The sequence below is a fragment of the Citrus clementina genome, unplaced genomic scaffold, assembly GCF_000493195.1.
Source record: "Citrus clementina cultivar Clemenules unplaced genomic scaffold, Citrus_clementina_v1.0 scaffold_9, whole genome shotgun sequence".
NCBI classification, from domain to species: domain Eukaryota; kingdom Viridiplantae; phylum Streptophyta; class Magnoliopsida; order Sapindales; family Rutaceae; genus Citrus; species Citrus x clementina.
The window spans coordinates 31,224,372-31,237,097 of NW_006261964.1; the positions used below are offsets into that span (position 1 = coordinate 31,224,372).

The 12,726-nt window shown below is 31.3% G+C and overlaps 1 protein-coding gene across 3 annotated transcripts; it reads right to left on the reverse strand.

The window, feature by feature from the left end:
* Nucleotides 1-1,147: 1,147 nt before the first annotated feature.
* On the reverse strand, nt 1,148-5,228 carry LOC18031748 (isocitrate dehydrogenase [NADP]). 3 transcript variants are annotated; one of them, XM_006422259.2, is made up of 16 exons: nt 5,005-5,228; nt 4,833-4,876; nt 4,641-4,750; nt 4,407-4,444; nt 4,172-4,249; nt 4,051-4,104; nt 3,859-3,960; nt 3,590-3,681; nt 3,387-3,490; nt 3,075-3,143; nt 2,880-2,995; nt 2,708-2,742; nt 2,466-2,608; nt 2,191-2,313; nt 1,959-2,106; nt 1,148-1,384 (listed from the first exon to the last, which is right to left on the reverse strand). In XM_006422259.2, exons 1-15 carry the CDS (start codon nt 5,051-5,053, stop codon nt 2,013-2,015), a joined length of 1,251 nt encoding a protein of 416 aa, XP_006422322.1. In that variant the 5' UTR covers nt 5,054-5,228; the 3' UTR covers nt 1,148-1,384; nt 1,959-2,012. The 3 variants fall into 3 exon arrangements, with proteins under 3 accessions (XP_006422322.1, XP_024039976.1, XP_024039973.1); XM_024184208.1 differs by lacking the exon at nt 1,148-1,384 and adding an exon at nt 1,448-1,852; XM_024184205.1 differs by lacking the exon at nt 1,148-1,384 and adding an exon at nt 1,448-1,856.
* Nucleotides 5,229-12,726: the final 7,498 nt, after the last annotated feature.

Sequence of the window (12,726 nt, forward strand, 5' to 3'; positions counted from 1 at the left end):
TTTATTAATTGTTAAATAAACAATTATTCTTTTTTACCTCTGTGGATGTATGTTTAATTGCCGAACCATGTAATTTTTGTGTTTTTTATTTTTCTATAATTATTTGGTGCGCTTGATTCCGCATTCCGCGCACAACAAAATATTTGATAAATATTAATTGTTATTGTAGTTTAAAAGTAAAATTAATTTAGTTTTATATTGATATATTGAAAATTTTATTATATATATATATATATTTAATTTTATTAAAATTATTATTTAAAAATTATATTTACTATATATTATTTATTTTTATTTTATAAATATAATTTCCTTTGGAAATTAGCACAACAGACGTTGTGAGATATTGAAATTTCCTTTTGTTAGATCATCACAAAATTAAAAATAATGAAATTTTATTATTCATGCAAAGAGTAACATTGACGAAAAAAATTTTAAAAAATTTTTCAATAAAATTTTTAAATAAGATTGTTCCTCTCTCTTTTCAATATTGAAAAACGATAAATATCATCTCATTTAAAAAATTTTATTTAAAAAACATTTTGAAACTTTTAATTTATTATTATATTATTTTTTATCTCATTATATTTTAAGAAAAATATTGTAATTATTATTATTTGATAAAATAAAAATTTTGATTAAAATAATATAAATTTATTTTTATTTAAAGAATCTTTTGAAATATGATTTTATTTTTTTACTCTTTTATTTATTATGTAAGTAAATAAAAATATTTGAAGAATTAAATTAAAAGTTTTATTGAGATGTTATCAGTATATTTCGCTGACATTATAGCTGAAGTGGTGTTAATCTTACCTCTCCCTTCTTTCTTAATTTCATCAGGGTTTGTATAAAAGGTGAGCATGCCCTCGTCCCATCCACAAACGTTTTTGGTTGGACCAAAATGCTATCCATAGCTAGAGTTGTTCAGTCAAGCTTTGTGATCTTACAACTCTGTTTCTCAGTAATCCAAGAAAATCATTCGATCTCTCGCTGAGCGTATACACAGCTGCCGGTAAAAGGGGCAGCAAAACTACTCGTATAATGATCTTGGTGCAATGTCAAAGCACCATAGCTTCATAATTTCACTAAGCACAAACACATTATCTTGTATTGATCTGAGCACAACTATAAAAACATCCCTGGCTGAGCATAGAAATCTTCATGGTCTACACTACAGAAAATACAACAGCGATCGTTCTCACATTATAAGATAAAGATTAAAATGTTTTCTCCTTAGACCCAAAACATTTTAATTCTTGTTCCATGAAAGGGTTGTTGTATAACCAAAACTCATCCAGTTACTAATTCTTGTTCATTCTCTCTTTTATTGACATTCCAATATCAGCAATAATCGGTCCACCAGTTACTCTCTTATTCAGACCTGCAATGATGATTAGACAGACATTATATCTGATATTAGCTTCAATTTTTCAAACTTCCTTATATTGAAAGGAGACAAGTAAAAAGTCATTAGAAATCAAGGAATAGCAGAAACAATCAACACCTTGTTCCACTATCATTGTCGACATATTGGTTCTCTTTTACATATTCAAGAGGACAAGAATCTATCAATCACTCATCAATAACTCTAACAATATAGCCTCTAATTGACAGTCATATTCTATTGAACACATAGCCTTAATGCACTGAAAACACGCATCAAACTTCCCAGACTTAAAAGTTGCTAACTGCAAGAACCTATCAATCACTCATCAATGACGTCTTTGTTGTAGGATTAGAAACCAACTACAAAGCAAACTGACAGTAACACCGGACACTGCATTCAGTTATTTCTCATTTATTTATAGATCATTTTCAAACTTCTCATTTTGCTGCCACCACCCCAACACTACCTTATTTCAACAAAGCAACAGAAAAGAGCCAATAAATAAAAAGAAGGAAATAGAGGAAATATAGAACAGAAAACACAACTCTTTACAAAATTAATACCGTACTTGTGTTGAACCAACGAAATGTCCAAGCATAAAGCCATGTAAGAGGCCAGGACTTTACAACTTCGCTTTGATAGACATTCTCTCTTTCAGGGTCTCAGTTACAGCATCAATAAACTCCTCAGTGTTCAGATATTGAGGCCTAGCAACCCTACAGAAAGCGTGAAATGCTTTACAAAATAAAATCCAAAGAGAAAACAGAACTTTTAAAAGTAATGCCTTTTAAAGTACTTACTGAGGTCCATGAATAAGAAGTGCAAGATCCTTAGTCATCTTCCCTGATTCAACTGTGGCAATGCAGGCTGCTTCCAGTTTCTCAGTAAAATCCAATAGCCTGGGATTACCATCCAACTTTGCCCTGAAAATGTGTTATGACAATGGAGTTTCATCTACTATATCAAAATTTTGGGTTGCAACTCACTTGGATCTTCTATACTTTTATTTTCTGTTTACAAATTTAAGCAAAGACGCAAGCACTAATTATTAGGTAAAGCAACATCAAATCTATACCTGTGTGCAAGACCTTGTGACCAAGCAAAGATTGATGCTATGCTGTTTGTACTGGTTTCACCTCCTTTCTGATGAACCCGGTAATGGCGGGTAACTGTACCATGGGCAGCTTCGGCTTCGATCGTCTTCCCATCTGGGCACACCTGGAAACTTTCTTCTACTATAATCCGAGGTGAAAATAATAAAGGACAAAAATTATAGAAATTGCAATTGCCAAAAAATTTCAACAAGACAAGTTATACCAATACTGATGTCATCAGCCCCAGAGATCCAAATCCTGCATCAACAGAGACAAATGTTTTCAAAATCCTCCCAGAAAAATCTACTTTTTCAATTCACTGCTCATGGAAGATAAAACAAGAATTACATTGTCAAAGAAATTTACACTGGTCAAAATCACAAACTGCCACAAACCTTGGGCTAAGAAGTCACTCTGCACATCCCCATCATAATTTTTGCATGCCCATACATAACCTCCTTCACTCTTTAGAGCATAAGCAACCATATCATCAATTAGACGATGTTCATACCTAAAATTGACCTAGATAAGTCACTGACAAATCACTAAAACTGCACAATCAACCACCATTCTTTGGCAATGTATCTCACCATATCCCTGCTGCCTCGAACTTGGATTTCCATTGAGCTTCGTAGACTTCCTGAAATATATCCTTGAATCTTCAGAAACGTGAGAAGAAAGTGTCAATTCGTGATCTTGAAAAAAGAAATATAGTTTTCACATGGTTAAAGCAAGAAAAAGATGTACAACAGCTTAGTGAGCAGCTCCTCAGAGTTCATGCACTATAAATGTTCTCTCCAACCAAGACAACAAATCATATGAGGGACCTTAGTGGTCTTAAAAGAAAGGAAAAAGAAGACATTGTGAAAGTAAAAGGCTAGACCAGCTAGATGTATACATACCTTCCATCATAATTTTTAAGAATGGTGTTTTTTGTGCTAAGATAGAGTGGCCACTTCTTCTGATAAGCAGTGTTCATTGAAGCCTCAGCAAAAGAACAGATAGACTGTTTTCCCATAAAGAAGCAGGGTGACAATAATCAGATTCTAGCAGCTTGGCAATTGGTCACCAAGTAAAATGAACACAATATTTTCCTAATCTCTACCTCATCAGTGTTATACATGGATAAAGCCACGCCTCCAGCACCAGTGAAACTGTAGACCTCCCACTCTGTCTTCTGATTAAGTCCATCTGGAACTGCAAACATGGCAATTGCCTAAATAAGATAAAATAAGATATGCAAGCACTGGAGAAGTTAACGAAAGAAAAAAAGAGGAAAATTCAGGTTTGTGAGCGATATTTTACGAAAGTCTCTTTTGACAGAAAACCAATATATATTAAAAAGAAGCTCTTTACTGGACATAGGAATATTACCAAAGACTAACTTAAGTTTCCCGGGCCCTTGTATAACAGCATCAGTTGCTCGATACTGATCACCAAAAGCATGCCTCCCAATGCAGATTGGCTTAGTCCAACCTGAAAAGAACAACAGTTGATATTGCTTTTCAGTAAAGTTTTCCTCCACCATAGTAACAATGAACAAGAATATAAAGAAATCATTCAAACCTGAGACCAGCCTGGGGATGTTTTTACAGATAATCGGTTCTCTAAAAACTGTGCCTGGAAGAAAGGGAAGGGTCACAGCACAGCAGGCAACAAAAAGGATCATCACAGGAGGTTTACTGACCATTTAGAATGTTGCGAATTGTTCCATTAGGACTCTTCCACATTCTTTTCAAGTTAAATTCCTTAACCCGCACTTCATCTGTCAGAGACCAGACAAAATTAAAGCAGCTATTGTCAATGATAGAAGTAGGATGAAAGAAAAAAAAGTGGGGAAAAAAAGCAAACTAGTTCATATAATCAAAAAAAAAAAAAAAAGAGAGAGTTTGTAAATTTTGCAGTATACAAGAGGTTGTTACCTGGAGTGATAGTTGCACACTTAATAGCTACGTTATACCTAAAATAACAAGAGCAAAAGTAGAAAACTGAACACACAAAAGAGTGAAGGAAGTGATATAAATAAACTAATGGCAAAGGCGTAGCAGCAAAACAGGTTAAAGTTTATAAATACTCTCAATTACAATTTACAAGGACAATACAACAGCGGCCACATGATTAGGATTATGATCAGAAACATAGAGAAAAAGAGGTACTTGAGAGTAGCTTGAGCGCTTTGAATGGTAACTTGATCGTCGGTGGCATCACGGTTGGGAAGGCCAAGGTCAAAGTACTTGATATCCAACTCCAGAAACGGATTAATTAGCTGAGACGAGAATGAAGAAATGACTGATGCCCTTTACAGATTAAACACGGAAAGTAACAGTAACAGTAACAGAATCAATCACCTTATCCTTGATGAGTTTCCAAATAACTCGAGTCATTTCATCACCTGCATTCATTCATTCATTCGTTACAATATAAAATTCATTCTGTTGATCAATAAATATAATTTAACAAGAATTGAAGGATGAATGAGAGTGAGAATCAATATTGAAGTGAAAAGTCTGCCCGACTGACCGTCCATTTCAACGATGGGATTGGCCACCTTGATCTTCTGGAATTCCATTTCTCTGCCTCTCTTTCTCACTCCGCTTTCTCTGCCGCAGTCTGCCACGATGATGATGATGATGATGATGATTACGATTATGCTATGACCGATATCAGATTAATGGTCCATTTACCAATGGGTAATCGGACCATAATAAAAATAGTATGAAATCGGACTGAAAAATAAAAAAAATAAAATTAAAATATATTATTTATTTTAATTGAACAACTCGAAATTAAAATAGATTTTATTATTATGTTTATTTTATCTTTAAATTAAAATAAATTATTAAAATAATGGTCCATTTACCAATGGTCGACTTTTGTAAATTTAATGAGACGAGTTCTTATTGGCGATCACTTGTGACACCGACACATGTTATTAATTCAAGGATTTGTGGCGCTTTTTATCTTGAGCTCGCAATGTATATCCTCTGCAGATGAATCCTCCAAAATATTTTGTGCACATTTTAATGTGTATATTTAATATTGGAAAAAGTTAATTTCATGTAATACATTTGGAAAAATAGTATATATATCTAGCCAACCGTTGGTATTCAAAATCTAATTAGGCCCAGATTTCAACCTTCAGCTTCAGTAACTTTCAAAAAAGCTTCTTCCGTCATTGTTATTATAATTTTTTTTTTTTGCAAATAGCCTTCAAGAATAAAAATGTTGATCCCAATCCTTCGTCCACCAGATATATTAGTTGGACAGGGGGCTCCAGAAAGTTCAGTTACATATAGTTATTTATTATTTAGATGTAAAAGAGTACAAATTTAATTAAAGGACGTAACAAATTTTATCTATAAATTTTAGAAATATATTATTTTGATTCAGATATTTAAGTTTACAAGAATTTTAGCACTTAAAAAAAAAAAAAGCGATAAACGCTACCTCAGCCTCTGAGGAGAAATTGCCACTAAGATTTTACAATTATGGTGACACATAACAACATTTTTTGATGGGAAACTTTGCCTCGTTGTATAGTTATAGATAATCTAAGCTTGACAAGATAAATAAATGGCAACTTTAAGGGTCAGAAAATATTCACAAGGAGTGAGGATTGAAAAATGAGCATCTTCATCTTCGGCCAAACTAAAACAAAAAAACATAGATTAGATTCTTGGCTTGAAATATTAGCACACTTGGCCGATAGAGACATGCATGCAACCAGCATCTGGAATAAGAAGCGAAGCATTAGCTCCTGGTTGATAGTTGCAAGAGATGAGAAAGAGGCAATAGGTGAGGCCAGTACAAAAATTTCTGGAAGAAGTTCGAAATGTATCGAAATACTAATGTCCGGAAGAAGTTCGAAATGTGTCGAAATACTAATGTGCGGTTTTCTTCTGGATCATATCATTGACAGATTGGCATAAACATTCGTAAAAAAATGGCCTAATGTCCAATTCATTTATTAAGAATAGGATGAAGATTTAGTGTTCGATGATCACTATAGAAGATGCTGACGGTAATCACGGTACACAAACCAGATTGATTTGAAGTATGAACATTTTTATTGAGCCATATTCGTTGTCTTTACCGTTCATGCAAAAATTCTTCAGCTAATTTTTAAAGATGAATTTCTCTTCCTGGTACCATCATCCCCATAATGCTTGTCTTTCTTCTGGATACCTTCCAGAGCTTTCTTCACCCTAACGAGTTCGACATTAAGAAAATAACATCCCTTCTGGACACCCGCATAACCAATGGTATCATCAGGACGGCTTTGATCCCTATCGTCTTGTTTGGTATCACCCGAAAGACTTTCATCCCCATGGTCTTGCTTCTTCCGAGAATCTTGTGTGTCACTGTCCTTAGAAATAGAACTTTCAGGCCCAGAAACAGTAGTATTTTTTACTTCATCAGCGACAGGTAGCCCCTCCTTCCACGTCCCTAATTGAAGGGAAAAAAAAAAAGTAAACAAAATTTCAATTCAGTAAAATGGAAAAAAAAGAAAAGAAAAGCAAACTTAATAAAAACGAACCCTAAAATTAATTTAAAAAAAAAACAAATAAGCTCACCTGGTACCCAACTGTCAAAAAACTTTCCTAGCCAAAGCAAGAAGTACCAGGGCTCCGTAAGAATCTGCTTCAACACAGTTTTCAAGTCGGCAACAGGCAAAATGCAGAGTAATCCAACTAAGTCTGTGACGCCATATTGCGCAGCCAATGTGTACTGTTTTTTTAAAATAACATCGAGTCCCTTCGTTAACATATGAAATGCTAGAAGCTTTATCATTATTGGATCGAATTCATCTTCATACTCTTCAATGCGATAGTGATTCAACTGAAGTAACAGCGACGTTTGACGACAGAAGTACGAGATTTGGAAGTCCAATTTTTCGTGGACTAAGGATTGGTCGGCGAAACTCAGTAAAAGATTGCCAAGGAATTCGTTTTGCCTAAAAACGAAATAAAAAAGTGACTGCATGCAAAACAGAGCATAGTATGCCGGAATAAGAGCTCCCCCAACAAGCGAGATTTTTTTATCCATGATGCCACCAAGCAGCATACACTTATCCACTTTCGGAAAGACCAAATTCGAACGTCAAGATAAGAAACTACTCTTATTAGTCGCAAGACTAGGCTAAGAGACTACCTTTCTGAATCCCAGGCCTAAGAAAGAAGCTGCTTTTTCGAATCGGCTCTTCTTTTTCCGGTAACCCTCCATCTTAATAGTTTCTTCTTCTTCTTGAGAAAGTGCAAAAGTTAAGTAGTATAATTACTAAGAGTATATAATGAGAATTGTACGTAGTTTAATATATCACAACTACTCCAAGAACCAATATGCAATAGAAATCAACCACTTAGAAACTAATAGTATTTGGGTGAAACTGAAACAGACGGAGTTAGATATATAACAAATATTAAATTGGCTAATTATTTGATGGTAGTCCTTAGTGCCACAAAACACAAAGCACATGCTTTTATCTGTGGACTCTTCGCCGGCCCAGAACAAACAGAGGCAAGCTCACAATCACAGGCAGGCATAATTTTATTTTTCTTTAACTAACAATAAGAATGTATGTCATTGTCAAACCAATTTAATCCAGTGGATCATCATTTGACGGAGAAAGAGAGGGACCGGACGACTACCACCATTACCAGATTGCCAACCATTAATCTGATACCCGGAAAGGGATAATAATTTTTCTCTTTATGGGCCGGGCCCATAGACGCCACACAATGCTCGAGTACAAATAAATACAACTTAAACCCCAAAAAAATTACAACTGTTAAATATTGACGTACGAGTACTATTGTAATCGGTACCATCCGCAGCAAATTTGTTATTACTAAATTTGCAGCTGTAAAAAATTTAAATTATTAATTCACCCACAATTTTTTTTGCAGGTTTTACATTTAAAATTATAAATATTAAAAAAAATTTAGTAATACATAAAAATTTAAATTATATAATTCAAACTATAAATTTATAACAGTAACTTAAAAATTTAGTATAAAATATTCAGTTTTAAATTTTATCAATATAATTAAAAAATTAAAGTTTCAACATTAAAATAAATAAAAATTTAACTTTAGTAAACAATCATCAAGTTCAAGTCATAAAAGCAAAACAAGCAAAATTAATCAAATTAAAATAGAGTATTAGTAAAACACACAGAGGACCTGTGGCTACAGTGAGTTAGGTAGGTTGAGAAATTACGAAGATTAGATAATAAGTAATAACTTTACATAAGTAATAACTTTAACTTACATATATTTATGATTAAAATTAAAAATATAAATAATTTAGAAAAAGCACGGATCGGTGGATAATCATGCGGGTATCTACTGGATTTTTTTTTCTCAATACCAAACCTATTTGTAACTCACAATAATGATTATCAACAACAATTTCGTAACTTAATAAAATTAAATCAAATTTCTTAAAATGGCTTGAATATATGGTTAGATGCATGTGCTTTCAATTGGCCTTTAGTTTGAAGCAAATTATGAAAAATTATTTCAACTTTTCATGAAATGTAAGTTCTTTGAAATAACTAAAAACTTGATGCAAATTTTGAAAATCTATTTTAATATGTAGGCTCTTTTAAATTGATTTAAGTTTAAAAAAATTAGAAAAAAAGTTAGATTTTTGTTAAAATGGAGGGGTTGTCAAATGGTTTTAAACTTGAAGTAAATTCAAAAATTTACTTTAATATTAGATAATGAAAATATTATCAAATCGTTTTCTTCTTCACTTTTTTCTTGGAATTTTTTTTTTGGGTCTATCATAAGCCATCATGTAATCAAATTTTAATTGAATGCAAATATAAATACAAAAGATTACATTAAAACTTTCTTTTTGACTTTATTTATATAGCATCATGTACTAATTTTTACATGTTATTAAATAATCACTCACACAAACATCATTTTTATCCATTATACCACTAATTTTAAAAAAAAAAATTCCTTTCATAATTATTTACTGAAGGCTATTAGTTTATTTTTCCACAATTCTTATCACACTTTAACAGTTAAATGCTTGGATCAATGGAGGTCATTGTTAATTGGATACAAAATCTATCTGTGTGGTTTGGAGATAGTTGAGCAGAGGTTAGTGAAAATTACCCTTTGGAGAGATGATATGTTAAGAAAGAAATAAATAAGATTTCAAGGAGTTTTCTTGGGCTCGCATCTATTCTCATTAAATACTGATACTTGTGCCTCTTATTTTATCTTATCATCTCTGACTTCTTAACTAACCCTATAACAAAATTTAAAACATTTTTTCTCTGTTAATTTCATGAACACAATTCTTAATTTATCCTTATTAGTTAGTATCAGTTGATCTCCCTTCTTCTTGAATCATAAAATTTATCTTTCTCCTCAAAAATTATTTGAGAAATTGTCTTAAGATTGCCTTAAGTTTCAATTTAATCAAAACTCACAATTTTAATAATCCAAGTTCTTACACTTTAGATTGTTTAAATATATTTACTAGATTTCTATAAGAATTTATGACCATTTCAACCACTCTAGTTTTCACCCTTTGTACTCCTTCACCACTCTTAAGTGTTGTTTGTTTTTTTATTTTGAAGTCTGAATTTAACTTTTTTTTTCATACATTTGTTTATTTTAGGTTTTTTTTTAACTTATCACTTATTGTTAGACACTTTTATCTAAGTAGAAAAAGTTCACTTTTATCTTAAGTCTAAAGTTTAAATGGAAAATTTCAATTTCAAATCTCAAAAATACCCTTAACAATTAATATATTTCCAATATTATGTATAAACCTAATATTGAACAAATCAAATTATTTTTTAAGTTTTTTTTATTGCTTTAAAATTTTATTCACATGATAACATTAACTAAACTGAAATATTGAACAAATCAAATTATGTCCATTGTGATGAATTAAGATAAAATGACAGTGTTGACTTTATAATAAAATTTGATGTTATCATTACATTTTTTATTTAAAAATTAAATTAAGATCAACAATGATAGTATTTTTTTTAATGCTACCAAACTAATCAACATATGAAAATTATACATTGTGAAGAACAAATATATGCACCATTTAAAAATATATTTATGTCAAACTACTAAGTTTTAAGTTTTTATCTTCATATGTTGAAAAAGAAAAAACAAACATGTTATTTAAATATTTTCATTCAGACCTATTTAGATTTCAACTAAATTCAGACCTATTCAAAATTCAAATAAAAAAACAAACGCAACCTTAGTTTCATTATTTTCATTTTTTTCCCATTTCTTGCCATGGCTTTGTAAGAGCAATGGCTTCAACGTGAGATTCAAATTTAGGAGTAGGTTAAAAATTTCTTCCAAACTAATAAAACTGATAAAGGGTAAATTGAATTTTGCAATTTGTACGAGTTATATAGAAAGAAAAAAATAATTTTAAAATTCTTAGTGGATTTAATTAAAAGATGGGGGTTGGTGATAAATGGAGAGTTTAAATATCATTGCTCATTGCTCATTTATTTGGTTTTAAATTAAAACGAGGTTTGCTTAATACCACAGTTCAAAATATTTTGAAAAACTCTGGATTAGAAAATACAATATTGAATATGAATATTTAAATTGTTATTTTAAAAATAAATTAAAAAATCATGATAGTTGTTAAACCAAATTATGAAAGCCCAAAATCCACGAAAAATATAAGCTCAATAACATTATTTTACATAATAATCCAGGCCTATTTTCTATAAGAATGACCAAAGTACTTACAATTCTAACTAAAATATCTAAATGCAAAATATGAAAAAAAAAAAAACCAAAAGCGTGATTCATCAAAGAAATACCCTGGTCTTAAAGAATGACTTATATCTATTCTTTACAAAGAACGACTTAGGTCTATTCTTTACAAAAAAAAATGACCTATGTACATTCCTTACATAGAATGACCTGGGTTCATTTCTTACAAAGAATGACTTATGAATTTAGAAAATATTTTTAAGTAAAACGCGCAAGGGCGAGTCTTCGATAAAGTGCCAAAGAACGACTTAATTCCATTCATTATAAAGAATGACCTAAACACTTAAAAAATATTTCTTAATAATACGTCTAAAGGGCAAGTCTTTGACAAAGTACCAAAGACATGATTCGACAAATAATTACTTAGGTCCATTCATTACAAAGAATGACTCAGACAATTCAGAAATATTTCTAAGTAAGAGCACACGATTTATTCGGAATACGGCTATGGGCAAATATACAATCTACGAAATGGGCCTGAGGACAAATACATATTTTACGGAATGGGCCTACGGACAAATACACATTTTACGGAATATACCTACGGGCAAATACACATTCTACATAATACATTTACGAACAAATATACATACTACGAAATGCGTCTACAGACAAATATATGCATTTTATGGAATGCGCCAACGGGCCAATAAACATTACATGGAATGAGCTTACTGGCTGACACACATTATGCATAATGTGCTTATAGGTAAAATGTTGCAAAATCAATCCTCTCTGTAAGGAACCAATATAAGTGCCGAATTTAAGCTAAAGTCTATTAAATGTTAATGGCCCAAAAACATGACAAACGTTCAAAGATTACTTGTCATGAGTAAGTATTGACACATATGAATATGTGTCTCCATACATGGACTTTAGGTGACACTTGTCATAAGAAAAGTGCCACATAACCTCTCCAATTAACTCTAAGTTACCTATATAAAGGTCAAGACCCTTAATTTGAAGATAAGAGAAAAAAAAGGTAAAGAAATGTTGTTCTTCTCTCTTTAGATTTTCCTTCTATAATTAAATTTGAAAGGTTAACTTGAGCGTTGGAGGGTTATTGTCGGTAACCCTGGCAACCTTTGATAATTATTTTTTTTAATAGAACAATTAACCATAAGAAAATACGTGATTTGAGACACTCACCTTAAGGAAAAAATAAGCCATCAAACTCGATTTAAAATAAAATTTGAAATACAAATCATTCACCGTACATTGAGCAAAAATTTACATAAGAAATAGTTGTATAATATTATAATTAATTAAAACTGAATAAATTTGAAATAAATTTGCAAAATAATTATTTTTAAAACTTAATATTTTAATGATCTAAAATTTGTAAAAAAAAAATTTTTAAGTTTAGGGGTGAATCAGTCATTTACTAATAATTGATTGGGATATTGTATCGGTGTAGTAGTAGCAGCTACAACACAACTACTGGAGAGGTTTTATATTCAAA

Bases quoted from the DNA above. Each gene is read 5' to 3' on its own strand.
- LOC18031748 (XM_006422259.2), bottom strand. From the start codon at position 5,053: ATGGAATTCCAGAAGATCAAGGTGGCCAATCCCATCGTTGAAATGGAC. The intron at 2,743-2,879 runs GTTTGTGGCAGT...CTGTTGATGCAG, and splicing joins GAGTGACTTCTTAGCCCAAG to GATTTGGATCTCTGGGGCTG. The intron at 2,107-2,190 runs GTAAGTACTTTA...CGCTTTCTGTAG, and splicing joins CTTCTTATTCATGGACCTCA to GGTTGCTAGGCCTCAATATC.